The following is a 27,343-nucleotide window of genomic DNA, read 5'->3' on the forward strand; positions in this document are numbered from 1 at the left end:
CCTTTATATGTATACAAGAACCTCCTACAGTTGCCAGGCTTCTCAAACACCTGTATAAGTATACAAGAACCTCCTACACCTGAGAGGCTTCTCAAACACCTGTATATGTATACAAGGCTTCTCAAACACCTGTATATGTATACAAGAACCTCCCACACCTGAGAGGCTTCTCAAACACCTGTATAAGTATACAAGAACCTCCTACATCTGAGAGGCTTCTCAAACACCTGTATATGTATACAAGAACCTCCTACACTTGAGAGGCTTCTCAAACACCTGTATATGTATACAAGAACCTCCTACACTTGAGAGGCTTCTCAAACACCTGTATAAGTATACAGGAACCTCCTACACCTGAGAGGCTTCTCAAACACCTGTATAGTGGCTTTGTTTATCTGTGATAACACTGAAACACATTTGAAAATAAATGTTTATTGCATTTCAACAATTGGTTATGTACTTTCAGAACAACGGGTTTTTTAACAAAGAGCTTGGCCAGGCAACCATCAATTGAAAGTTTCATTTGACAAACACATTAGTGACAATACCATCCTGTGGAATTGATGTATAAACTAAAAACAGTCATTAGTACAAGTGCATGTTCAGACACACTTAGATTACTTGATAAACAAGATTCTTGTCCCAGATATAACTGTATAAGTCATACAAATACTTATGTATAATACTGAAGGAAAACTTTCAATCATTTAACAAATGTAAACTGTAGAAAAGACAATGATTGCAAAGGAATCCTTATGCTCTGGCCAATACAAAATGAAAAACAGCACCGGTTGTGCCTACATTTGAAATAACATATTAAAGCAAATCAACATACATACATGTAACAATCTTGGGAACACCTTTTTTATTTAACACTGGATTGCCAGTCTGATGGATTGCCAGTCTGATGCTGTATAATACATGGTTGGTCCAGGCCATTTCACAGGTTTTACATGAATGCATTCCTTTTCTTTGTTTTCCTATCGTTAGTCTTTCAAAAATGTGGAACAATCACAGCCTCACTCTGGCCCCATTTTCATCCGTTTAGATGGGGGTTCCCTCTATCGTCACTGAGGCTCTGTTTTGATCCGTTTAGATGGGGGTTCCCTCTATTGTCACTCTTGCTCCGTTTTGATCCGTTTAGATGGGGGTTCCCTCTATTGTCACTGAGGCTCTGTTTTGATCCGTTTAGATGGGGGTTCATTTGACTGTTCCTTTTTCCCCTTGGAGAGCCACTTCATCATCAGGTTACTGCTCGGGGTAGACTTGGGCTTCCTGTGGCAAGTAAAGGTACACACTAAGATCAGTCCAAACCTCAGAACTACTCACAAAAATATGTGATCTGTATGTTTGGTACAGAGTAATAGACTTATGAAATGTCTATAGATTTGATAGTCTGTTGGTATAGGGGTACTTAACATGCTTGAGGTTTGTTCGATCTTTGTTATGTGGTAATACACTTACATGAGATCTATAGGTTTGTTTGTTCTTTGTTATGTGGTAATACACTTACGTGAGATCTATAGGTTTGTTTGCTCTTTGTTTATATGGTAATACACTTACGTGAGATCTATAGGTTTGTTCAGTCTTTGTTATGTGGTAATACACTTACGTGAGATCTATAGGTTTGTTCGATCTTTGTTATGTGGTAATACACTTTCGTGAGATCTATAGGTTTGTTTGCTCTTTGTTTATATGGTAATACACTTACGTGAGATCTATAGGTTTGTTTGCTCTTTGTTTATATGGTAATACACTTACGTGGGATCTATAGGTTTGTTCAGTCTGTGTTATGTGGTAATACACTTACGTGGGATCTATAGCTTTGTTCAGTCTTTGTTATGTGGTAATACACTTACGTGAGATCTATAGGTTTGTTTGCTCTTTGTTTATATGGTAATACACTTACGTGAGATCTATAGGTTTGTTCAGTCTGTGTTATATGGTAATACACTTACGTGAGATCTATAGGTTTGTTCAGTCTGTGTTATATGGTAATACACTTATGTGAGATCTATAGGTTTGTTCAGTCTATGTTATGTGGTAATACACTTACGTGAGATCTATAGGTTTGTTCAGTCTATGTTATATGTATGTGGTAATACACTTACGTGAGATCTATAGGTTTGTTCAGTCTGTGTTATATGGTAATACACTTACGTGGGATCTATAGGTTTGTTCAGTCTTTGTTTATATGGTAATACACTTATGTGAGATCTATAGGTTTGTTTGCTCTTTGTTATGTGGTAATACACTTACGTGAGATCTATAGGTTTGGTACAGTCTTTGTTATGTGGTAATACACTTATGTGAGATCTATAGGTTTGTTCAGTCTTTGTTTATATGGTAATACACTTACGTGACATCTATAGGTTTGTTCAGTCTTTGTTATGTGGTAATACACCTAAGTGAGATCTATAGGTTTGTTCAGTCTTTGTTATGTGGTAATACACTTACGTGAGATCTATAGGTTTGTTCAGTCTATGTCATGTGGTAATACACTTACGTGAGATCTATAGGTTTATGTGGTAATACACTAACGCGAGATCTATAGGTTTGTTTGCTCTTTGTTTCGGGTAATACACTTACGTGAGATCTATAGGTTTGTTCAGTCTTTGTTATGTGGTAATACACTTACGTGAGATCTATAGGTTTGGTGCAGTCTGGACTCTTATTCCGGGAATTGTTCACTATGTCAGATACTGGATGCATCTGAATTTCTTCAGTGGCTCTGATATTATTGACAGCCTTAAAGAGATAAATCAAAATTCTGTAAACATATCTCTTAAAGGTGTTTCCAAACTGCTAGTATTCAATTTCAAACAATGAAAATCACTCAGTAATCTGGGATATAAATTTACATTCATATGTATACTAGATATTTCTGAAGTGCCTAAGAACACAGTCAAGAACAATCAGACTTGTACCTTTTCCAGTGGAACATTCTCCGAGTCTAACCATTCTTGAACTTCTTTGTCGGTCAGCAATAAAGCCTGACAATAAATCATGAGGCTCTCAATATTCAAAAGAACTTAACAAATTTTCTCTATCAAAGTTTCATATGGGTAAAACATGCATACTAATTATACTTTCATGTTAAATACTGAAATCTGATTGGTTCAGACACAGTTTATAATCCATTCTATTACTCTCAGCGTTTGCAACAAACTTGGCAACTGATAACAAGAATTGTTACATGCGCGTAAATTATGCAAATACAGTTCGCAGTAGAATTAATGTCATTCATTTTTTTTTTTTTTTATTAAAAATTGACATTCAGTATCATTAAATAAATTTTTTTTTAATATGTTCCATGCTCTATGCACAGATTTCTGGTTCCAAGACTTACTGGCATTCTGTGGTGGACTTTCATCATTGCCGGTGAAGACTCGACAGTGATAACGCTATAGGAGAGGACTGGAGGAGAGCCCTGTAATACAGACAGGGGTCATTTGTTGTTTTTTAAATAGAAAGGGGCCTGTGGCATCAGAATCAGGTAAAACCAGCATTTGGTCATTTGGGAAAAACTAGCATAGTATATATCGATTATGGGCTATAAAGCTATAAATCATAAAGGCCCTGAAACACTCACATCACTGGATTTCCAGACATCGAACACCCCCGCCATTGTCATCAGTCTCTTTGTTTTATCCCCTCCTGCAAAGAATGATAAAACACACATTAAAAACATCTGTCCAACATCTGCAGCCACCTCACATGTTGACCAATATAATAGTTGTGAAAATCTTTTGTTAATGATCTTAAACTATCTAGTCTGACTTGTAAGGTTACGGTATCTTGGATAGTTCAAATGTTAAGACTTAGTAGAGTCTATAAATCAAAGTCGTATGAAGAACAAAATACTGTAACCTTCATTGTGGGTGTACAGATAAATGCACATAATTTCTTTACGCAAATGAATATGCATACAATGTATATTTTTCATACTTGAAAATTCATAGCTATAGAACATGTAAACTTATCTCCATCATTAATAGCCATTGGAAGATATGGTATCAAAACATCTTGCAGCTCAGGCAAGATACATGTAAGTACAATGAACTAAGGATCTTTTAAAAGTTCTAAAGAAAAGTCAACATGCAATGTGCTTTAACTGATAGAAGATAACTGCTGACCTTTGTGTGCCTGGTGGTCTTTATCAGTTCCATTAAGTTCTGTCTTTATTTCTTTTTTCAACAATACATCAGCAGGATTAAGGGAACTTGTGTCTGCTGGACATTCACTGCCTCCTTCCTGTTCCAAGTTTTCTTTTTCTTCTTTTACAATGCCCAGATTGGAGTCTCTCTCCAATTTTACACTAACCCCGTTTTCTTCTTTCTTGACTTTCAGACAGGAAGAGTTAGTTTCTCTTTCATCAGTGTCCTTTTTGTCAGGAAAATAAATAAAGTAGGGCTGTTTCTTTGCCTGGTCCCTCTTCCACTCAAAAAATCTGAAGAATGGGGAAAAAAACTGGATGAAAAATAAGAAATTACATACATATTTAATATACTTCAGCACTGACTTCTACAGCTAATATAATCTGTTTAAACCTCAGTGAACCTGTATGTGAGATAAGACATGGACATTAAATTCCCTCTGATTCACTTACCCATCGGCCAGCACCACACATCGCCGCCCTCGCTGCAGTGGAACCTTGTAAGTCGGTTTCTCCAGCATGCTCTCGGAACGACAGTTGTTGGTTTCATAGCTAACCTTTTTTGGGGATCCTTTGTGCCAGGAAGGGATCAGTCCCCACTGCATGGGCTGAACCACCCTCTCTGTGGACACTGCATCATCCTCTGTACCAAATCTATGATGACTGGAGATGATAACTGGTCTAAAAAACACATGCTCTAGTCATTAGCAAACATGCAATTAAAACATCATTCCTTAATGCACATAATTTATAGTCACAGATAGATACATGTATAAATATCCAATTCTTCTTTTTTTTGGGGGGGGGGGGGGCTTACCAAAAGACACTTTTATCATTTAGTGTTAAGCTTATTCTTGAAATATGACATTAACACCAATACATAGTTTCAATGTGGTGCGAAGCTCTCCATCTATTTCTTAAAGATTTTTATCAACATTCTTTCGGGACACTTGTCAGACTTACGTGTGGGCCCCTGGAGCCACATTGTGACTGGGGTAATATTTCTGACCCCCAGGTGGGTCCCTCCACTGAGGCTCCTGTCTGCCCCCACTGTGACTGCTGTAGCTACATGACCGGCAGATCTCATCAGGGGCCAGGGTACTGAAACCAGAATAAGGTGGCTAGAATCACAATACATATGGATAGTACCTGCTAGAATCACAATATATGTGTATAATGGCTGTTTGAATCACAATATTGTGAATAGTGGCTGCTTGAATCACAATACATGTTGATATTGGCTGCTAGAATCACAATGAAAGTGTATAGTGGCTGCTAGATTCACAATAAATATGGATAGTGGCTGCTAGAATCACAATACATGTGGACAGTGGCTGCTAGATTCACAATAAATGTGGATTGCGGCTGCTAGATTCACAATAAATGTGGATAGTGGCTGCTAGAATCACAATACATGTGGATATTGACTGCTAGATTCACAATAAATATGGATAGTGGCTGCTAAAATCACAATATATGTGGATTGTGGTGCTAGATTCACAATAAGTGGATAGTGGCTGCTTGAATCAGAATAAATGTGGATGGTGGCTGCTAGAAACACAATTATATATATATATATATATATATACATATTGATGTTAAAAATAGGAGATTCATGGGCTCTATTACTAACCTAAACAACAGTTTATTTGACCCAAATATATATTGCTACCTAGCTTAACTACAGTCAAACTTCATGATCTAGATGGGTCTCTTTAAAAACTTGGATATCCAAGTATTCGAGATATCGAGGGTAAAATACTTAAAAATAAGTGGTCGGGACTTACATATCACTTCAACATATCCATTGTATTTGGGATATCAGTTCAAGTGTATATCAAATACAATACAATGGTATGACAGAAATGGATTTTATGTTCTTTTTGAGAATTGTTTTGTTAATTGTATTCATTTTTATGATGAATTTTGACCCCATTAGGATTCTTTCAGACCTCTGGGGGAATCATGGGTTTAAATAAAATTAAATCCATGAATTATAAAGAAGTTTTTGCAACAGTTTGGATATTAAAGATGGGTTCGTTCAAGAGAGGTTAAAAAAAACAATCAACAACCTTTTCAGTCATTTCCAATCATCTCCCTTGCCAATCTGTGTCTGAAGTTTAATTACTGCTCTAGAGAAATGAGCTGACTATCACCTTAAATGGATATATATATATAAGAAAACCTAGTTACTTTGAAAATCAATTTATACCATCCATTGTTGAATAACAATGGGCAAACTGTATCAGATTTTTGGTGGCTGCCATTGACAGGCCTCTCAAGCCATTGATTGGGCAACAGCTAATAACCAGCTACACATAACACTGATGGCAATAGCAGACAGTAACATTACACTTATCTCTAAGCAAGGAAGAATCGGGAGAAAATTAGTTTATCGCCAATTACTGACCAGTTATCTTTACAGTGATAATTACCACATCTTACTTTCAGTGTTTACACTACAATATTTAACAAATATCTTCAACTGTAAATTTATTTCTATTTCGTGTTATCTAAAGCATGTATCTCAAGACTACTCCCCAATCTAAACATCCCAAGGAGAACACGCTGTCTATCATACCCACTTTAAGAGGAAACCCATGTAACCAGGGGGAGCTGGGGCTCTGATGTACAGATTTATGTCAGATAGAAATGGAAATATACTCCTATATATAAGATAAAAAACAGTAGCAATATAACAGCACTTCCTTTCTCCTTCATACATGTTCTATTGTTTACCTGTCTTGGGGAATATAAAGCATACCAACTTTTCTAGCACTTTTACATCTAAGTGATGGGTGCTTCAGAGATTGTGATTCTTTGCACTTTCCACATAATTACTGCTCCTGCATGACCCAATTTTATTGACCTTGACAGAGACAGAGACCTTGACCCATGATTACTTATTGTCTACCATTATTCAAAAACCAAATAAAGGAGTTGTGATTAAAATAATGATCTTGGGTTTTTGGAATGAATCATTCTCAACAGTGATGGTCATCTCTGTCAGGTCTCAATCAGATATATGACATCATAATTTGACAACCACATGATGTATCAATACAAGAGAGTACAAACTATAAAGAACAGTCGGTTCTTATTGTTAGTCAATATAAATCAACCATCACCAACTTTCTCTGAACTATTAAAATATTAATCCTTTTAAGCTAAGACAGCTCAACTGCCCAACATATTTTTTGAACCTGTTATTTCATCTGAACTACCATTCCTTCATCACAGTAGGAATTCTGACCCAGATTTAATTCTTATCAGTTATTACCAGTAGTTTTTGAAGGATTTTATTAATGATAACGGAATGATAACTTTACACTACATCAATTGCAATGGAACCAAATCTTCCAGTGGGGTGTATATAAACAATCCCTTGTACATCAAATACAGCACAATTACACACATTGCTTTCTAAGTTGCTCTCTCATCATCAAAGTTCTCCAGCCCAATTACTTTGATGATTTCAAGATAATCAGTGCAAGCATCACAATGGATTATCTGCTGTATTCTTTTATGCATGTAACAAAGCTTTGGAATGCTGAATACAAAACAGTGCTTACAGACTTCATTATAACTGACTTTGTCTGAGTATCTGGAAGCTAAAAGGGTTCAAACATATATTCTCAGCTTCAGTACACTTAAATTAAGCCTAGCTGAATGTGTCATTATACCCGAGACGGTTGACCTAGAAAAGAAGAGGGTCATCTATAGTACCATTACATATCTGAAATTGGAGGACGAGCAGAAGTTCTAAGGAGAGAGATCACAAAGGACACAAATTAAACAGGGGACATTACCCAAATAATCAGATGAAATATAACTAACTGTACCATAAGAATTCAGTCAATTCCATTATACAGAAACATAGCCTGATATTTCAAATTGGTTTTCTTGAATAAATTAATGTTACACTGCACTTCTTAAAAATGGACAATGCATGTGAACAACCAATGAAAATGGCTCAGGGTTCATTCAACTGGTTTGAGGTCTATTTAGTTGGCGAAAAAAATTCTAAAAATAACATTTTATGAACTGAAAAAATCATTATACATTTAAACTCATCATATTTTGGTTTGCTGGTGTATCTTGTAATCAACCTTATCTCTGTTTAGCAACACACTCATATAAATAATTAGATTACTAACAAGATATCTGTGAGCCAATGCTCACTAGTGAGTAGTGATACCCCCGCCCTGATGTGAATATACAAAATAAGCATAGGCAACATTCAACAACAAGTTGACATTAAATTTGGTAAAAAAAAAAAAAAAAAAAAATCCCACCATGTGGCATGCCATAACAAATGGTGTGTTAAAATTTCAAGCATATGATATGCCATTTATAGTTGCTGCGAAACCATTGACAACAATTTAGACAAAAAATAAAATTGTCATTTAACAGGAAGTTGATGGCTTATTGGTCCATTAACGAACCCCATCATATGGCAAAATTTGGTTGAAAATTTAGGCCAAAAAAAAAGTCATCATTTAATTAATAACAGGTAGTTGATGTCTGATTGGTAAAAAATGAATCTCACCATATATGGCATTTCTTAACACAGTGTGTTAAAATTTCAGGCATCTGTGATAAATAGTTGCTGAGATATCTTTAAAAAAAAATCTGTTACAGACAGTGGGTGGGGCAATAGGCTATTCCGTTTATATTTCTATACCACTTATAAGATCGTTGTCACTATAAATGAAAAATAATTGCAGGTCTGTATATAATTCCCTGTTTGAGAAAATATCAAACATTGCTACAATATGTTTAAAAAATAAGGTTAATCTATCCAAAACTAACACAAGTTTTTGTGCACCATAATTGCAGTTTTTACTATTGGAGGCACTGTCACCGAGCTCCCAACTCGGCTCTCCGAATTATTTCAGACCGCGAGATACAGACCTGCAACTAAATAATAGAAATTTCCTTCTCTTGGCTTACAAAGTTTATCATGTTAGGGAATAGATATCTTATAGGGCCTGCTCTGTGTAAAGCTTTGTTATTCCTTTGAATGGATTACAGTCCTGGATAGGTCCTTTCTAAAATGACAGGTGGGGCACCAATGTTTAAATTACCTATGACATGCAATGATATTTCATACAAAGAAAGTTCAATATACCATGCAGTCCTCCCACACATGATACGCTTTGCTACTGTGTAGGATCGAAGGATTACTCATCAAATCCAATGATTCACCGTCCCAATCAGTCAGCGTATGAAAATTTCCCGCCAAATTTACTTTCCATAAACTGACCGAATCAATCTTGATGAAAATAGCGCTAGAAAAACAAAAAATTCTGTCATCATTCTATGCCATGTGTTCTGATTTCAAATATTGACATATATATTTACAAAAACACCAAAATGTCCATCTCACTTGTTTGTTGACTTCGCCCACGTGTTTATTCCCGAAGCCTAGCATAGATGTAAAATGAATTGTGATTGGTTTACTCAATTCGCGACCTTGTCACGTGTTATTGCATGTCGGATCAGTGGAAAATGTCTGACGAGAGGCAAAGAAGATGAAATATATTTCGCGTCCTTACGCTTGCAGATTTATATTATATTTGTAAATTATGCATGAAACGAAAATACATAATTGACGGTTTCATGATTAAAACCGGTCTTTGAGAGGGGAAGTTTCGTTGCCTAATATTTTACCTCGTCTCGGAAACTCATTTCCTTGTCAGAAAAACAACAAAGATGGCGACAGACTCGGGCACCTCCTACTATCAGGTAAATACAGATTTAAAGTTCGATCAGTGTGTGACTTAATTAATTCGTAAACTATATAAACAAAAATTCTGGAAACTGTGTATAACGGCTGTTCTAAGAACCGTGTTTACCTCTGATGACTCCGCCCCGACCCTCCCTAGCTTAGGCCTACGTACGTTAGCTTATTTTGGAACCACCAGAGCGCTGTGGGGTAGGGGGGTATACACATATCACGATGTTACGTGCATCAAATAATCTTATATTGAGGGACTGGAAGTGTTCAAGTTTTGTGTGAAGACAAAGCCAAGATTAATTTGATGATTTCATAAAGTGAAGGTGTAAGAATTGCTTTTCTACTGGTTCATTTGCTTTAGAAATTAAACTATGAATAATTATTATATGTCTTTAAGATGACACTTCCTGGAATTGGTAAATAAGGTGATGATGAGTCAATTGAATTCCAATGTACCATAATACTACATAGATAGATTCATTTCACTGTTGACTCATTTTTTAAAAGCCATTCACAGTACTTCAGGATATGGATTTACATGACCAGTGAATTGTTAGATTGGTGCAAGGTGATATAGAGAATTGTTCATTCCTTATCAAGAAATAATTTTCCATACATGTTGAACTGAGCTGAAAGTTGAGATAATTCTATGAAATCAAAATCAGAAATATGATAAATATTGTGAATATGTACTTGTCACATCCAAACATTATGCTTGTAAATTAGTGTATTATTCAGTATTATTATTTATTGACCTTGCCTAATATAAGGAAACAGTGTGTTGTATCGTGTATTTAAACACAATGATATTTGAACCGCTATTTTGTATACTTTATTGATATGATACAACATGACACTGATACTTTGACACACCATGAACGACTGATACATGTAGATATAAAAGACACTTAAGTCAGCAGGAAATATTTGGAAGAGTCGCTCTAATTTTTATCTCTAAGAGTATGTGTCATATTAAATGTATTTCCTTAAAATGTTAAGATATTGGATAATTTTCTTTCTGAACTAAATGAATTAAAAATTAAATACATGTGCAGGACAAAATTTCTGTTTTAAGAAAAACTTAACTCAGTATCATGTTTTTCCATTTTAGTATGTTAAGAATTTAACATCACTGATTCAATTGGCAGTTGAACCAAACATTTTGTTCAGATTTAGTCAGTAAAGTTACATAAATAGTTATGTCATTGTTAATTGTTTTAAACAGGGAGGTGCCGTGGTCAACTCGTACACCGAGATAGGAAAGAGGTTTGGGTTTGACCCCAGCTTAACTGAGTTTGACCTTCAGCAGAGGCTGGAGGAGATGAGGGAACATCTCAAAAAGGAAATTAGAAAAGAGATGAAGATCAAGGAAGGGGCAGAAAAGTTAAAGGAGGCCACCACCGACAAGAAGAGTTTATCTGATGTCCAGAGCATCGTGAAGAAGTCAAACAATAAGCTGAAGGAGCTTCAGACTGACCTCCAGGAAATTAACGCCTATCTATTGGTGTCCAACAGTACCAGTTTTCATGATTCTCTCGCAGGTAATGTCTGAAATCTAACATCTACCATTTCTAGTCTATTCTTTGGAGTGAAAAATTATTTCTTCTTAATTAGAACCATTTGAACAAGAGCTTGGACTTTGGGTAGTTGTTTCAAAAAGCAATGTGACTGACATAGGCCTGTCTATTTCATTGTAGGCCACTCAGTCATATATCTTTGAAATCAACAAGATTTGTCTGGCTTTTTAGCTATGACTATGCAATCAGTGTAAATTTTGCTTGAAACCAGTGTCATTTTTAACTTGCTTTGAGGCACGATATAGATAGTTTTGTGCCACTAAAAGTCCAAGGGCTTAGGCCTGGTTAAAATGGCTCTAATAATCTTCTGATCAATTAGCCAGGGTCAGTTTTTCATTATGTTATTAATAAATTAATTTGTTTCTCTGAATCCCTGCAGTTAATTTACCATTTGCATTGTAAAATGTAATAAAGAAAAATAAATTGGAGATAGATATGTATATAGGTGTTGCAAACGTTGATATGTGTACATCCAATAAGATTTTAATAATATACAGATTGAATATTTCCATATTTAGACACCACATGAAGTATTTTAACCGAAACCTAGTAGTTGTTAGTTAAACATGAGAGAATTGCCGGTGTAAGATATACTGATTCCCTAAGAGGCACTGACACACAAGCTACTTCAGTTGTCTGTAAATAACACTGCATCCTTGCTCTGTTTTATTTTACTCCTTATGTTTTATTACCACTTGAGCGAGTTAAAGTCAATAGATGTCCATAAGACATTAGAGGGGCTTAAAAACATCATAGACAGCCCACTTTGATAGGTCAGCACTGGTCAACAGATTATAAAATTCATTGTGGCAAACTTTTTTTTTTACAGTAATAATATGTGGTATGCAGAATGATTATATTGGGATTTTATCAATATATTATATTTTGTGCATTGTTGCAAGTTTGGAAACACAAGTGTTGCATCCACTGACATGTATTGATCCTGTATGTACTGAATAGATGCTTTGTATTGTTGGAGAAGACACTATTGGATTTTTAAAAATATCTGTTATGCAATATGACGATCCTCCCATTTTTCGTCCGTTTGTGACAGATTAGCTAGTTGTGTCTGGTGTTGTCTATTGATTGTAAGAACTTCTTAATTGAAAGTTTGATGATTATAGCATTTATGCAGCCTAAGGAAAATTTCCTTTTTTCACTCTTCCCCATGTTTTGGAAGGAAAAAAAAAATCGGACAGCAAATAAATGTCACTTTGAAATGTTTAGATATAAGATTTAATATGGATTTTTTTAGTTTCAAGGTTTACAGGATAAACTGATTATAATTCATAAATTTTACTAAAATCAGTACTTAATCACCTCTAAATTGCCTTCCCAATACATGCACTATGTGCCCTTAAAAAAGTGAGAAGAGTTATAATGAAAAAGAACCACTTAGTGACTACCAGTATGCAATGATAACAGAATATTTACAGCTAATATATTCTAACAGCAAATACATTAATGAGAGAGTTTTCTGTAGTAACTTGGTAGATACATTTATAAAGTAAATATAACCCCATCTATGATGTGATATCTGTTTCAGTGTTATAAATCTCTTGTTTTATATTTAGAAGACAAAGATCGAGAAAAAGATGCTGGTGATATGGACCCCGTATCTCAGAGGCTTACATCACTGCAGAAACAGTACAACATTGAAAATAAGGTGAGTCCTGAAGTCATAAACACAGTGACATTACAATCAAGATCAATCTCAATGCATAACGATTGTGTCATCAAAATCAAGATGAGAACTCTGACATCATCAGAACTCACAACAGAAACATTTAGATATCAGGATAACTTATAGCAGGTACGTTGTGACATCAAAGTCAAAATGGGGACTTGATACAATTAAGGCAGGACATAAATCGATACAGAAATATTTGCAATCAACTTAATAGACCTTACATAATACAATGCCAGTTAATTTTATTTAAAAAGAGGTCATCTCTAAAAGGGGTCTCAGCAAGATTATTGACTTAAACTGCATCGTGTATCTTTTTGTCATCAAATTACATACTACAACATTGACTTCAGGATCTACATAGCTGGGAATAATATGATTAACATTTACGTAGATATGAGATGTGACAACATGTTTTGATTTGTTGACAGGTTAAACAGGGAGCAGAAAACATGATCAATATGTACAGCAGTGGGAACTTCCGGGACAAAAAGATGCTCGCTGAGGCCCAGCAGATGTTGTCAGATGCCAAAACCAAGATGGAAATTATCAGAATGCAGATTCTGAAAGTCACTCAGGATGCAACCAATATGGATGATGGTAAATTCTGTCTGGAAACTGATATTGATGATTGACAAACTCTTCAATTAGTCTGAACTTTCCCCTGTGAAATACCTAAATATGTAATGGCATTCAAAATTAATTAGCCTGATGATTGGTACAAATGAGCTAACTCTTCCATCCATTTCCTTTTATGAAACACATCATTTTTGTCAATACACGTACTAGTTCTTTAAGGTATTCTGTCTGATACAAATGATTTATTAATTTTCCCATCCAACTCCTTTATAAAATACTCCAATATGTACAGGTATTCAAAATTGATGGTGTTAATTGAGTGTTGACACATGGCTCTCTATTTTAAATAAGCTCTAAGCATCTTCTGTACTGTGCATGTAAAATGCACATTAATTAGTCTTTGACATTGAATGTGATTGGGTTCTAATCCCATATCCAGAGTAACCCCAGCATCAGTATACAAACCTGACAGCACAATTCAAGACTTCAATAGCCTATGACCAAGTAAATTAAATCGGTTCCCTCTGATTGCAGCAAGTCAGCGGTGCGAGGTGCTGTCTCCTCTGGAGCTAAGAATCGAGGAGTTGCGACATCATTTCAGGATCGAGTCAGCTGTCCAGGAGGGAGCTAAGAACGTGATGAAGCTTCTTCAGAACAGCAAGTCGCCGGACAGCAAGGCCCTGAAAGAGGTACAGCAGCAGCTACACCATCTCACCAAATCACATAGGATCTCACACTCACATTATAACATTATAATAGTGTTACATCATATATTTCTTTGTTGATCTTTTGTATAAATCCATATTCATTCTAAACAAATGTATATATAAGTACATGTATATTCATACATATCAGTTTTCATGAATATTTAGTTTATTATTCAAAAGTCAAAATAAAATATTGTTCTTTGGTTTAGATATTAATTGAATGTGACTTTAAATACAACAGATTTTTTTTAGTTTATTTATTATATGTAACTTTTCATTGTCATCATCATTAATTTTCAGGCAACCCTGAAATTACAAGAATCAAGTCAAAAACTTGAGCTGTTACGAATCTCCCTGGAAAATCGGTGCAATGAACTTGAACCCAAGTCTAAAAAAATTGAAATGTTAAAGAAGGAGTTGGACACTATTACTGTGTCCCCTGGTTACGCGTCCAAAGACAACACATTAACGCGGGATTCCTCCAAGTCACAAAATTCCTCGCCATTCTCCAAGGCAGCGGCCATTACCGGCAAATTGGAGGTTAGGTAAGTGCCCAGAGGGAAGATTAGGTAATGCAGCAAATGATGCATTATCTTTCTCACGCGATGATATTCATACTACATGTAGTACGTTGTTTTCAGCCTCTATTATTGAAAACGTTTTTATGGTTTTGCTATTGTATGGTTTTTTTATTTATTCGTGAAGTGCAGTTTTTATATGCTCCAGTTTTAAATTTATCAAACAGAGTATTGCAAATGGAGACTGTGCTAGTGTCTAGCACTGACAATGGCTTCCTCAGACTTATTACCTGTACATTGTACATAAGGTCCAACTTAGTCCTGTATTTTGTCCATAGGCTTGTGGGGTGCCAAGGTTTACTAGAAGACATTCCTGGAAGAAAAAAAGACAACCTTCAACTTCTCCTGTCAAGTCCTGGTGAAAGCAAAAGTTTACTCAGGTCCAAGCGTAGCAGCACCAAGACCTACACTGTCAAAGAGGAGTTGTCAAGTTAGTGTTGTATAGAACTAAAGTCGAGTCAATCAGTATAAGATATTAAGGAGGTGGGATGGTCATTATATCAACCATCACATCTACCTTAAAATTTTAGATCTAATTTTTTATCCATATACTATAATTTCATAAAAAAGCAATTTCTGATATTTGATATTTAAAATTTAAATGTTCTTCTTCATGCCTACCACTCATGATGAATATATATGCTAACAGTTTTGTTGTTCTCAGAATTTGATTCCTCTATTTATGGGTGGGATTTTATTTTGGGTTATGTAATCAGGAAATTTGTTACAAAATATGTGCACTCGACACTTGATATTGAGAGTGTTTACATGTGCCACTACAAGGAAGCATTTGTTCACGTAGACATACTAGTAATGCATCCAGTATATGCTCAAAGTAGAGTGGGACAATAAGACTAGTTTTACATACACATACATGTATGTAGTCTAACTATGCCAAAAAAAGGCTACCTAAAGAGGAAGCTGGAGGGATCAATGGCATCAAGTCGGTGCTTGTCATTTGATATTACTCTGGAGTGTGTCTCCTTCTGAGTTACATAATTTGTGATATCTGATTATCTGTGCAACACAAGCTATATCATGCTGAAATGTACGATGGATAGGAAGGAAAACTATGTACAGTCTAACATACTGCATTTAATTAACCAGTCAAGTGATTTCTAAAAAGCCTATTTATACCAGGTGGTCTCTTAAAGGAAATCATTTTCAGCAGTTGTATACGAATACATAAGCATTTTTTATTTAACAAAGTTTTAAATCATTTTTACACATATATTCATTGGTCAGAATGATTTTGTTCTGTAAGTTTTTTTTTTGTTTTTTTTTTAATGTTTTTGAAATTTTTTTTTTAATAAAGTATACACAACCCCAAAAAAAAGTCATGCTCAAAAATTACATGTTTCATGTCTTTATCATATCATTTTAAAGCTTATTGGTTTCAGGGATCGACATTAACGGTTGTCCGATTGCCCGGGGCAAGTAAAATCTCTATTCGGGCAAGTGAAACTCTGGTTAGACTTGTCCGATCGGGCAAGTAAAATTTCTGATTAAAAGTACGTCTTGTTTTGGTTACAAATAATTTTTATCATAAAATCAACATCCTTTCCGAATTGGAACTCTTCAGTCTTCTGTTACCTTAGCGTTTAACTTTAAGTAAGTCGTTCCATATGACATTCTTGTTACATTGATTTACAGATCGCGCGAATTTATATCCATGTGCTCGATGACAGTTTTTTTCTTCATATTACGGTATGTGCTGTCACGATAAAGAGCCAAACCATGTGCATGTCGCGATATTATGAATGCATTTGTCGTACGACTTAATTATTTCACAAACACGTGTGTTGATGGAAACGAAGATAGTTCGGTTTTATTAAACGTCATGGCATTGCAGTCTTCTCTTTTTAAATGTATTGGGGGAAACAAAATTAAAGTAAATCAAAAGAATCAAAAGAGTCTACTGAAAATTAAAAAAAATACGAACTTAAAAGAAAACGGGGATTTGTTGATTCTTGGAAAACTGATTATCAAGATCCACTTGCCTATGTACTGTAGATTAACATTATTGGCATATTACTACTTGTTTATATCAATAAAATTGATTTACAGTGTGTTTAACTTTTTCTTCTTACTAAATTCGGGCAACCAAGTTTAAGATTCGGGCATGTCAAAATTTGAGTTCACTTGCCCGAAGGGCAAGTGAATTTAAAAGTTAATGTCTATCCCTGGGTTTACATATTATATCAATAGTTTAATACATATAAAGTCATTATTTTCATGTGATTATAATTGGCACAAAAACACTTTTTAGGGTCTTCCGTTTCCAACGGAAGACCCTCTTGTTATTCTATTGTTTCTTTTTATTATTATTATTATTAAGGTCTTCCGTTTCCAACGGAAGACCTTCTTGTTATTGCTTTGTTTCTGTTTCCCTTATTATTATTCTTCTTTTTTTTTCTTACGCATTTTTGTGCACGCGAGTTCTCGGGAACGGCTTGACTGATTTTAATGAAACTTTCAGAACTTACACATATTGATCTGAACCTTATTGGAAATTTTTTATATTGATGACGTCATTTCCGTTTTAAAGATATTGACGTTTTTACGATATTTAAAGGGTTGGCTTGTCCGGTGATTTTCTCCTAAACGAAAACAGATATTTGATTCAAATTTTCAGGGTTTGTAGACCTATGATTGTAGATATGACAGAAGCATTTTCATTGTTTTGTGACAAAAAACACCGAAGCTCGCCTGAGCCTAAAAATTGAGATAAAAAGCGTCATGATTTTTTTGTGGTTTTCTTTGAATATCTTTTTTCTCAAAAGTATTTTGTTAAGACTTGTAGAACAAAAAAACTCTAAAAAGTCAAGAGCTTTCATTTGACATCATGGAAAAGGGGCTGGCCCTTTAAATTAAGGGCCGAAAGGGCTCTAAAGTATTCAAACAATATCTTTTTACTGTGAAATATTTTGTAATACTTTATAGAAGCAATTATGTTCATCGTAATGTTATGTACCTATACATGACAATTGTTTACTCTTTTGTTACGTAATTACGGATTTTAAGGGGCCGGCAGTCCGAAATTTTGATCTTATATATCTGAAAATGGAGAGAAATTTTGAAAAGCAATGTTGAAGAAAAGATGCTCCAAATAATGTCGTTAAGAATTTGCAACCATAATTTGTTTGTTATTCGGTCCCTAACAGGAGTTATAGGGTCGGCCCCTAAAACGATTTCTTCCAGATATCTCTAGAATTGTATATAATTTCTACATACTTGTTGAAAAAAATGTGTTTGAAATGACAAGAGCTTCCTTTTCACACCAAGAAAAAGGGGCTGGTCCTTCAAATTAGGGGCCGATAGAGTTCTAAAGTCTTTTAATCATAACTAATAATTGTGAAATATTTTGTAATACATTACAGAAGCAATTATGTTAATCGAAATGTTATGTACTTTTACATGAAAATTGTTTACTCCTATGTTCCTTAATTAGGGATTTTAAGGGACCAGAAGTCCGACATTTTGATCTTCAATATCTCAAAATAAAAAAAAATTTGAAAAGCAGTATTCAACAATATGTAACCATAACTTTATTTGTTAATAACTTCCTAAAAGGAGTTATAAAGGTTGGCCCCTAAAATGATCTTCTCCAGATTTCTCTTGAACGGTACATACTTTCTAAACACTTGTTGAACAAAATGTGTGTAAAATGAGTAGAGCTTTCTTTTCACATCAAGAAAAGGGGCTGGTCCTTCGATTAGGGGCCGTTAAGGCTCTAAAGTCTTTTAACCATAACTTTTAATTATGAAATATTTAGTAATACATTACAGAGGCAATTATGTTAATCGAAATGTGATGTACCTATACACGAAAATTGTTTACACCTATGTTCCTTAATTAGGGATTTTAAGGGACCAGAAGTCCAACATTTTGATCTTCAATATCTCAAAATAAAAAAAAAATTGAAAAGCAGTATTCAACAATATGTAACCATAACTTTAGTCCGAACTTATTATCAACGTCCCAAAATAAAAAAAATAAATGAATTTTAAGAAGAAATATTGAACAAAACACGCAAAAAAAAATGAGGTTAACAATCTGCAACCAAAACTTGTTTGTTATCCATTCCCACGATCTCTTCCAGATAAATCAAGAACGGTAACAAATTTTTAAACTTTTTACACAAAATGTATTGAATTCAAAAGACCTCTTATTTGATATCAAATAAAATGGGGTTGGTCCCTCAGTAGTGATCCAATGGGGTGTATAATCCTTCACCCATCGCTCTTTTAGATCACATCTGCATTTCTTGATATGTTTCGTTGATGAAGATGAAAGGCAAGGTCATTTCCTCTTCTAAAAATCGGACGGAAGACCTCCTCGTTGCTCGCAACGAGATCATGTCTAGTTATTATTCTTTTTCTTTATTTTTCTGACTTTTTTAAACCTTTATACCTCAAAAAGTTTTCAACGGATTTACATGAAACTTTCAGAGATTATGGAACATCAATGTCCCTCAAAGATGTTAATTTTTTAACAACAACGTCACTTCCGTTTTTACGTTACGTCAATTTTTAAATTTTAAAAAAGTGATTTTGTCCAGGGCGTTTTTCAAAAACGCTTCAAGATAGAGACTTGGAATATTCTGTGTTGAAGCATTGATCGTTTTTATTTGGACATAAGGCTGGATTTTAGTTTCCGTCATTTCCGGTCCAAACCGGAAGTGTTTTAAAATTTTCGATTTTTCGAATTTTTCGTTTTAATTTCAAATGTTTACGAGATTTGTAGAGTTGGTCATGCTGAATACGAAACCCGAAATCCGTTTGAAAATCGGACGATGCATTACAGAGATATCGGGGTTTAAAAATTGATTTTTCCGGAAATTTTGATTCCGCGTCCTTGGTTTAAAAAATAGCGTAATGTTCAAAGCAAAATTAACTCGTACCAAAAATAATTGCTAAGTCGTACTTGAACACATTCGGATTTTTTTTGTTAAGTCGTTCTTAAAATCGGAAAGGTTTTTGTTAAGTCGTACTTTAAATCATTCGTATTTTGTTAAGTCTTACCAGGAATATTCGATTTTTTCATCTTTTTATCTAAGTAATTCTTGTTATTGGTTTAAGAGCTCTGCTTCTTACAGGAACTTCCAGCTTTACTTCCAACATTAACGGAAGACCCACTCGTTGCTTTGCAACGAGCTTTGCTCTAGTTGCAGTCAAATATTGACTTAATAGTTATTTAGTAATACTTATTATATATATGTGATGTTTTAGGTGAGGTGATGGCGGTTGTGAAACTAGACAACCTACAGGTGGCCCAGACTAGCTGGAAGTCTCACAGTCAGCAGTGCTGGGATAATAGAATTAGTATAGAACTTGATAGGGTAAGCCAATCATGTAAAGCAGTATTTGTATAGAATAGGCTGGATAAAACTCAATTCCTTACTATAACACGCAAGTTTATGAATTAGGTTAATATTGTAATAATGATTTTGACCAGTATACCAGAAAATTTTATTTGTATGTACACTGGACAACTAAACAGTGATTGTATGAACATTACATTGTAATAACACACCTTTCTCTGTCTGCAGTCTAGAGAATTAGAAATAGCAATATACTGGCGGGACTGGAGACAGATGGCAGCTATCAAGTTCCTGCGTCTGGAGGACTTCCTGGATAACCAGCGCCACGGAATGGCCATCCATCTGGAGCCGCAGGGAATCCTGTTCGCTGAGGTCCGTCTCTTACTCTTGCCAATACCCGTCTTATTCATGTTTCAGTGTTTGATTTGCATGTTTTGAGTGCTGTCCCATATGCATGTATGCACATTATCATTTCAGATTACATTTTTAAATCCTTCTTTGTCCAGAAGGCCAAAGCTACAAAGACAGAGAAAAATATTCCCCAAGCACAAAGGTAGAGATAGTTTGGTTTATACAAAAACACCTACTTAGATACGATGTCATTGATGTGTACTGTAAGATGTGGTTTTGTATTTAGGAAAGGATATTTTGAGAGCTAAGCAAGTGAATATCAATGTGGCTACTTGGGGTCGTCTCATGAAAAGGTCGCTGCCTCAGCAATGTGTGGACTCCAATGCACTCACCCCACCTACACAGATTACCTCCCCTGGTATGCATTCAATATCCAAGTGAATCAATTTGACATTACCTTAAGATACATGTACTTTTTCAGAATATGCTCAGGACGTTGATTAGATTTATACAGTAAAACTTGGTTTTAGCGAAGTCCTAGGGACCAATGGAATTACTTCGTTATATCCGTAATTCGTCATATCTGTATGACGAATTCGTAATAATATATACAGCGAATTCACTATATACATGTTCTTTCACTAGACAAAAATGTTTGCTAATTGAGGCTCAAACAGAAATACATTACGTTAATACCTTCAATAATCGGATTGTGAATTGAAAAAATTGTATGAAAATAAGTTCATTCAAACTATTTTGTTAAATAATAGTGCAAACTTTTTTAAACTGTAAAGTAATTCGTTATAAAGGTGTTAAATATTGTTATTATTCACCTCTACGGGACTCCAAATCAGTTCGCTATATCCATAAATTTGTTATATCCGAATTCGTTATAACCGTAAAATTTTGCACAAATTTGTTACGAATTTCACCGGGGACACACAAAAAACTTCGCTATATCCGAGAATTCGCTATATCCGTGTTCGTACTAATCAAGTTTTACTGTACATATATATCTGATGGTTGATTGTCACAAGGTGTAAAGGTGAAGACTCTGCTCTGTACTGTCTGTATATTTTGACAGGCATTATGGCATCAGACAGGGGGCCCCCTATTCACCAGATTAATTTTGAGCCAACTGAGGAGAGACCACCACGGATGCCTGATTCTTCCCCACCTTCCATACTTTATGCACAAAAAGAATTCACCACACCCCCTCACCAGCAGGAGCGAGCTGTACAGGTACTGCAACAAGAATAAGATAAATAGAAAAAGAGAGATACAGAGAAACTTACTCAATAGTCCTAGCAATCTTGTCAACAGACAATCTTATCATGAGAAACGGAATAAATTACAGTTTGACCAGCAGATTTACTTGTTATTACAGGACGCCTTGAAATCTTTTGATTTTCTGCCCGACGACCAGTCCAGTGTGATTGATCTGGACAACTTGGAACCTAAACCCTCTAATGCCCGGCCCGTGTCTTACAAGGACTACCGAGCGCCCTCACCCCCCACAGCCCAGCCCCGCCCTGCCTCAACGGCGGTGATGGAAACCCCCAAGTCTTCCAGACAACAATCTTATGCAGTTGAACCAGAGTAGGTTTACTTTCACTTCTTCACTTGTGAAGTTCTGTATTTATGCTTTTTATTATTTTATTCTTTCTTTTGTGCTTATCATCCTGTCACTCTTTGTCAGAAACTCACTACTCCATGCATGCTGATTTCCATGACCTTTATTTGCTATTACAGTGACTGTGGTTGTTCTTTGATCCTATTATTGTAAGGAACTGTACCAGCACCAACTTATCTTGGCTACTTTTTTTTTTATTACGCAGCTATTCAAGCCAGCATGTGAACATGGATGAGTTCAGGCCAATAAGTGTACTGGGAAGAGGGCATTTCGGAAAAGTAGGAATCTTTGCTACTGAATGCTTTCTTGTGTGTTTGTTGATGTCTTAGAATTTATAAAGCTTCTTAAATAGTAGTATATGTATAAATGTCTGTATATAGATATATGTCTTTGTCATTCTTAAATATATATTTCATGAGTTTCCTGATTATGATTATCCACTGAGTTATTTTGTGGTAAATTCCATTCTTTATTACGGTAGGAATGGATAGTCTTTAAATCGGAGGCAATTGAATTACAGGTGTCCTTAATGATTTTCTGAAATATTAATTCCTCTCTGATAGGTTATCTTGGCGGAGTACAAAAATACCAATGAATATTATGCCTTGAAAGCTTTGAAGAAACCAGACATCATCGCTCGGGATGAAGTGGAAAGCTTGATGTCTGAAAAGAGAATATTTGAAGTTATTAATTCCATGCGACATCCATTCCTTGTTAATTTATTTGCTTGTTTCCAAACTGAGGTAGTATTTTAAATCCCAAAGTACAATGTAAAACTCACATCTTACTCTGAATTTTATTTGATCAATAAATGATTACTTTGATATGTAGCCTATAATGCTGTGAGGTTTGATTTCAGGCTCACGTTGTTTTTGTGATGGAGTATGCCTGTGGTGGTGATTTGATGATGCACATTCACAGTGACGTCTTCTCAGAGCCTCGGACTGTGTTCTACTCGGGTTGTGTGGTTCTGGGGCTTCAATACCTACATGAACATAATATTGTGTACAGGTAAGTCAACACCTCTCAAAAAAAAAATTCATAGAATAAACTGCAGTATAGATTTAACTTTGTTTTTGTCATTTCTCATCAGAAAGAGTAAATGAGATTTTTAACAGGAAATATTAGAATGTTATTCTTAAGTCACTATTTAAGAGGTGATTAGGGAGACAGTGGTCAAGTATCCAGAACTTGGGGAGAGAGCTTAATAAGTTTTGGAAATTGTGCTCGTCCCATTGAGTTTTATACAATAAAAAATATTTAAACCAAACCATCAGAACTTGTGCCAGATCCCAGTTGTTTAGTAGTTCAATAAAAAAATGTTTTTACAATAAAGTTGTTTTTGTGTTGATTAGGCTATTGTAATTACATATCATAGGTTCTCTACTTTCCAGAGATTTGAAATTAGATAACTTACTGTTGGATCAGGAAGGCTACTTAAAAATTGCTGACTTTGGGTTGTGCAAGGAGGGGATGGGTTTTGGGGACAGAACGAGTACGTTTTGTGGCACCCCCGAGTTCCTGGCCCCTGAGGTGCTGACGGAGACCTCCTACACGAGGTCTGTGGACTGGTGGGGCCTAGGTGTTCTTATCTTTGAAATGTTGGTGGGAGAGGTAAGTGAAGATTGTAGACCAGGAACTTGTTACTCTCACATAGGATTGATTTATGTAGACCAGGAACTTGTTACTCTCGCAAAGGATTGATTTAAACAGCTGGATGGCTGTGGCTCTTCTTAACAAGATGAGCATTGTTAAAAAGTATAGGAAAATATTGAAATTTCAAAGCTAAAATATCTTAAATATTATTTTAAAATTTGATAATAGTTTAATAACTTAAAATTCATGCCTTAAATGTTAATGTAGATCTGATGGGTAGTATTTTGACCAGTGTTCACTGTAAATTATAAACTGTTGTTTGGTTACACATATGGGTTTGTCGTTTGTATTTCTGCCTGTTTCACTTTTCAGTCACCATTCCCTGGAGATGATGAAGAAGAGGTGTTTGACAGTATTGTGAATGAAGAAGTCAGATACCCCCGCTTCTTGTCAACAGAATCCATTGCCATCATGAGAAGGGTGTGTGCCATTGTATTGTTCGCTTTATGTATGTTCTTGCTTCTGTAATTGGTCACTTTGTGAAGCAATCTCTTTGTTTTTCCCATTGCAGCTTCTAAGACGGAATCCTGATCGCCGCTTGGGATCCAGTGAGAGAGATGCAGAAGACGTCAAGAAGCAAGCTTTCTTCAGGGTTAGTTTTGTTACTGTGTACTATCCAAAATTTTTCTTAATATTGAAGTAATCTTGCTTTACACTAGATTAGTGGATTAAACATCTATAATGCTTAAGGTGAATCCTGGATTTCCTTGTTGTTTTATTCCATTGGAATTATTAGATATGATTTTGTGTTTGTATCTGTTGTAGAATTTATCTTGGGATGACCTGCTGATGAAGAAAGTCAAGCCTCCATTTGTTCCCACTGTGGTGAGTTTATGATTGCAAAGTACCGGTACTAATACACCGAGTAGTACATTTGTATTCTACTACATTGTGGTGGTCAATAACAGAATTACTATAACATTATCTTATCAATATTGTTTTAATGCTCAATTTTTATGTCTTAATTTTATGCATTCAGAATTTTTATTTAACTTAATTCCATTTATTCTTGTGTTGCAAAGTATCTTTAAATAACTGTTGGACATGGCATATAATTCATTTTATATTTTATACTTATTTTGACCTGGATTTTCTGTTTTTGTAGAAATATTCTGAGGATGTGAGCAATTTTGATGAAGAGTTTACTCAAGAGAAACCCGTGCTAACTCCTGCCAAAGACCGCAAATCTTTATCTGCTGAAGATCAATTACAGTTTAGAGACTTTAACTACATTGCTGATTGGTGCTAGCATTGTGACAAAGTTCAAAGGTCACTTAGCCTCTGCTTCAGTATTTCTTCCAAGATGTATGTTGCCAGCATTTTTCACTGGCATTGATCAAGCAAGTAGGGAAAACAGCAATAAGGATTAATATATTGCTAACACTGTGAATGATGCTTGGATCTAATGCCTCTAAGTATTATATGTTAGGACAAAAACTGCTTTCATGTTGAAGATAAAATAACAAGCATATGTGCACTTGACATTTCTCGCTCCTAAACCTGAACAAATTCACACTGACCCCTCTGTATCATTGTCATTAGTTCTGGAGCAGGGATGTCCATCGTTACTGTATGTTTATTTCTGTATCTACAGGGAATAAATTAACTCCAAAGAGTTGTGCAAATCTACAAGGGTTTAAATGTTGGTGCATTTAGTCATAATATAGGTAGGGACTATACAAGAGTGTGAGAGGGCCGCCCCTGGGTTAGATGATCCCTGGGTGCATGGTCTTTGTGAGGAATTCTTCCCCCCTTACTGTGATATTTGTGTAGTCTTTGGATGTGTGTGTGTGAATCACAGTATCTGTGTACTTACACGGGAGCCAACTAATGAATGAAGTGAATACCTGGAGATATCAACAGACAAGTAGAGCATTAGATTTGTACACACTACATTATGATTGTTGCTACTGAGGGAATTCATTGCCCAGTTATTTTATTGGGAATTATTATGAATAAAATAAATAACCTTATTCAATTGTTGTCTATTATTTAATGCGACTGGAGACCAACTGATTGCGTTGTGACAATTAGTTCTAATTAGGCAGTACCATGCACTGGATGTTTATTGGAACACACCGTTTATTGATATATATTAATTAATCATTATTGTGAACACATCAAGTTCCTGAAGAGAGATTTATATACTGTAGGTACAAAAATAATTCATGCATTACAATTCTGAAATTTGCATTATTGTTTTCTGGAATTAAAATAAAAACAGTGTTCGCCAAATGTTACGAACGTCGTAACAATCGTCGTAGATTGTGTACTTCTTTACTTTTTCTGAGTACTAAATATGAACACCTAAGAAGGGGGGTCTACATATTACAAGGTTTTATAATGAGTCTTCAGGCACGTAGCACCGTTTTTGAAATGGGACAGAGTTGTCCAAAATATCTTTACAAGCAAAAATAATTTTTTTACGAAAAAAAGCAACTTGTCTAAAATCATGAAAATGCTAATCTGAGGTTGGGGTAGCGTAGTATACCAATAAATTTAATTTCACTGTTCATTTCCTTATTTTTTTTCAATTTTAAAGGGTCCCCAAAAAGGAGGGGCCAACTTCATAATTAATAAAGAAAATGTTTTCTGCGACGGAAAGTGCATCCAGCCGCCCCTCCCCCCCCCCCCCCCGAATTCTACGTGCCTGATATATATATGCATGAAGATTTAATTCGGGCTTTTTATAAGGTTGTAGCATGTTTGTCCGCGTGAGGTGTAATGAAAAATAATAAAGAATTGAAATCGTTCATCGGGTGAATTGACAAGTCGGACCCCTTAGCTGTAATGAGTATTATATGCATCTGCGTGACACCATGTACTGACCCAAAGTATGTAAATGGTGAAAATTTAACAAAGTATCTTTTTTTTATTGTTAAATGGAGTGTATTTTTAAAGACTAATAATATTACATATTTACCAACAAAAATGGCAAATTTATGATACAAACAAATAATTGTTCCCTAGGATAATTTAGGGCTATCGGATCAACAGCTTTAATGTTGAAATATATATTTTTGTGTTATAAGTGTACTTTTATATTAAGGTGCTGGAATATATGATTTCCAAAAGTTGGACTTACAAAATATGAACAAAATTTCCACTTATGAAATCATACATATGTACTTCAATATAAAGTTGTGATATAATTAGGTAAAAGGTTCCAATATGAACTTGAAACAAACAAAAAATAGGATGAAACTAACAGTTAACACAAACAAAATTAAAACAAAACAGTATATCGAGTACGTGTTATGCGGAAAGAGTTAATAAAATTGATACCGGTATTAAGAGCTTAAAATTGACATGATTAGATTCATGTTGCTCAGTGGGGATTCTGCGATGTTTTAACA

The 27,343-nt window shown here is 35.1% G+C and overlaps 2 protein-coding genes across 3 annotated transcripts; one reads left to right on the forward strand and one right to left on the reverse strand.

Annotated features, from left to right (window-relative positions):
* Positions 1-416: 416 nt before the first annotated feature.
* LOC105347333 (abasic site processing protein HMCES) lies at positions 417-9,684 on the reverse strand. Of its 2 annotated transcripts, none has more exons than XM_066074649.1 (10): positions 9,546-9,684; positions 9,288-9,447; positions 5,120-5,257; positions 4,610-4,837; positions 4,137-4,450; positions 3,593-3,657; positions 3,350-3,430; positions 2,928-2,993; positions 2,639-2,748; positions 417-1,275 (listed from the first exon to the last, which is right to left on the reverse strand). In XM_066074649.1, the coding sequence occupies exons 2-10, from the start codon at positions 9,305-9,307 to the stop codon at positions 1,164-1,166; spliced, it is 1,134 nt and encodes a 377-aa protein (XP_065930721.1). In that variant the 5' UTR covers positions 9,308-9,447; positions 9,546-9,684; the 3' UTR covers positions 417-1,163. The 2 variants fall into 2 exon arrangements, with proteins under 2 accessions (XP_065930721.1, XP_065930723.1); XM_066074651.1 differs by having other exon boundaries at positions 9,288-9,465; positions 9,546-9,666.
* A 78-nt stretch (positions 9,685-9,762) lies between these two features.
* Positions 9,763-25,960, forward strand: LOC105347392 (serine/threonine-protein kinase N2). Its single transcript, XM_034447138.2, has 21 exons — positions 9,763-9,904; positions 11,122-11,437; positions 13,048-13,139; positions 13,592-13,760; positions 14,274-14,428; positions 14,747-14,991; positions 15,303-15,454; positions 20,256-20,365; positions 20,576-20,719; positions 20,825-20,900; positions 20,985-21,116; positions 21,783-21,940; positions 22,086-22,297; positions 22,537-22,609; positions 22,895-23,074; positions 23,191-23,342; positions 23,726-23,945; positions 24,300-24,407; positions 24,499-24,579; positions 24,753-24,812; positions 25,093-25,960. The coding sequence occupies exons 1-21, from the start codon at positions 9,872-9,874 to the stop codon at positions 25,234-25,236; spliced, it is 3,012 nt and encodes a 1,003-aa protein (XP_034303029.2). The 5' UTR covers positions 9,763-9,871; the 3' UTR covers positions 25,237-25,960.
* The last annotated feature ends 1,383 nt before the right edge of the window (positions 25,961-27,343 follow it).

The sequence above is a fragment of the Magallana gigas genome, chromosome 2 (genome assembly GCF_963853765.1).
Source record: "Magallana gigas chromosome 2, xbMagGiga1.1, whole genome shotgun sequence".
Taxonomy (NCBI): domain Eukaryota; kingdom Metazoa; phylum Mollusca; class Bivalvia; order Ostreida; family Ostreidae; genus Magallana; species Magallana gigas.

Excerpts from the sequence above, each read along its gene's own strand:
- LOC105347333 (XM_066074649.1), bottom strand. The coding sequence starts at position 9,307 with ATGTGTGGGAGGACTGCATG. Across the intron at positions 4,838-5,119 it reads GTGGCTCCAGGGGCCCACAC|ACCAGTTATCATCTCCAGTC; the intron begins GTAAGTCTGACA and ends TGTGTTTTTTAG. Across the intron at positions 2,749-2,927 it reads AGAATGTTCCACTGGAAAAG|GCTGTCAATAATATCAGAGC; the intron begins GTACAAGTCTGA and ends TATCTCTTTAAG.
- LOC105347392 (XM_034447138.2), top strand. The coding sequence starts at position 9,872 with ATGGCGACAGACTCGGGCACCTCCTACTATCAG. Across the intron at positions 22,610-22,894 it reads GAAGAGGGCATTTCGGAAAA|GTTATCTTGGCGGAGTACAA; the intron begins GTAGGAATCTTT and ends CCTCTCTGATAG. Across the intron at positions 24,408-24,498 it reads CCATTGCCATCATGAGAAGG|CTTCTAAGACGGAATCCTGA; the intron begins GTGTGTGCCATT and ends TTCCCATTGCAG.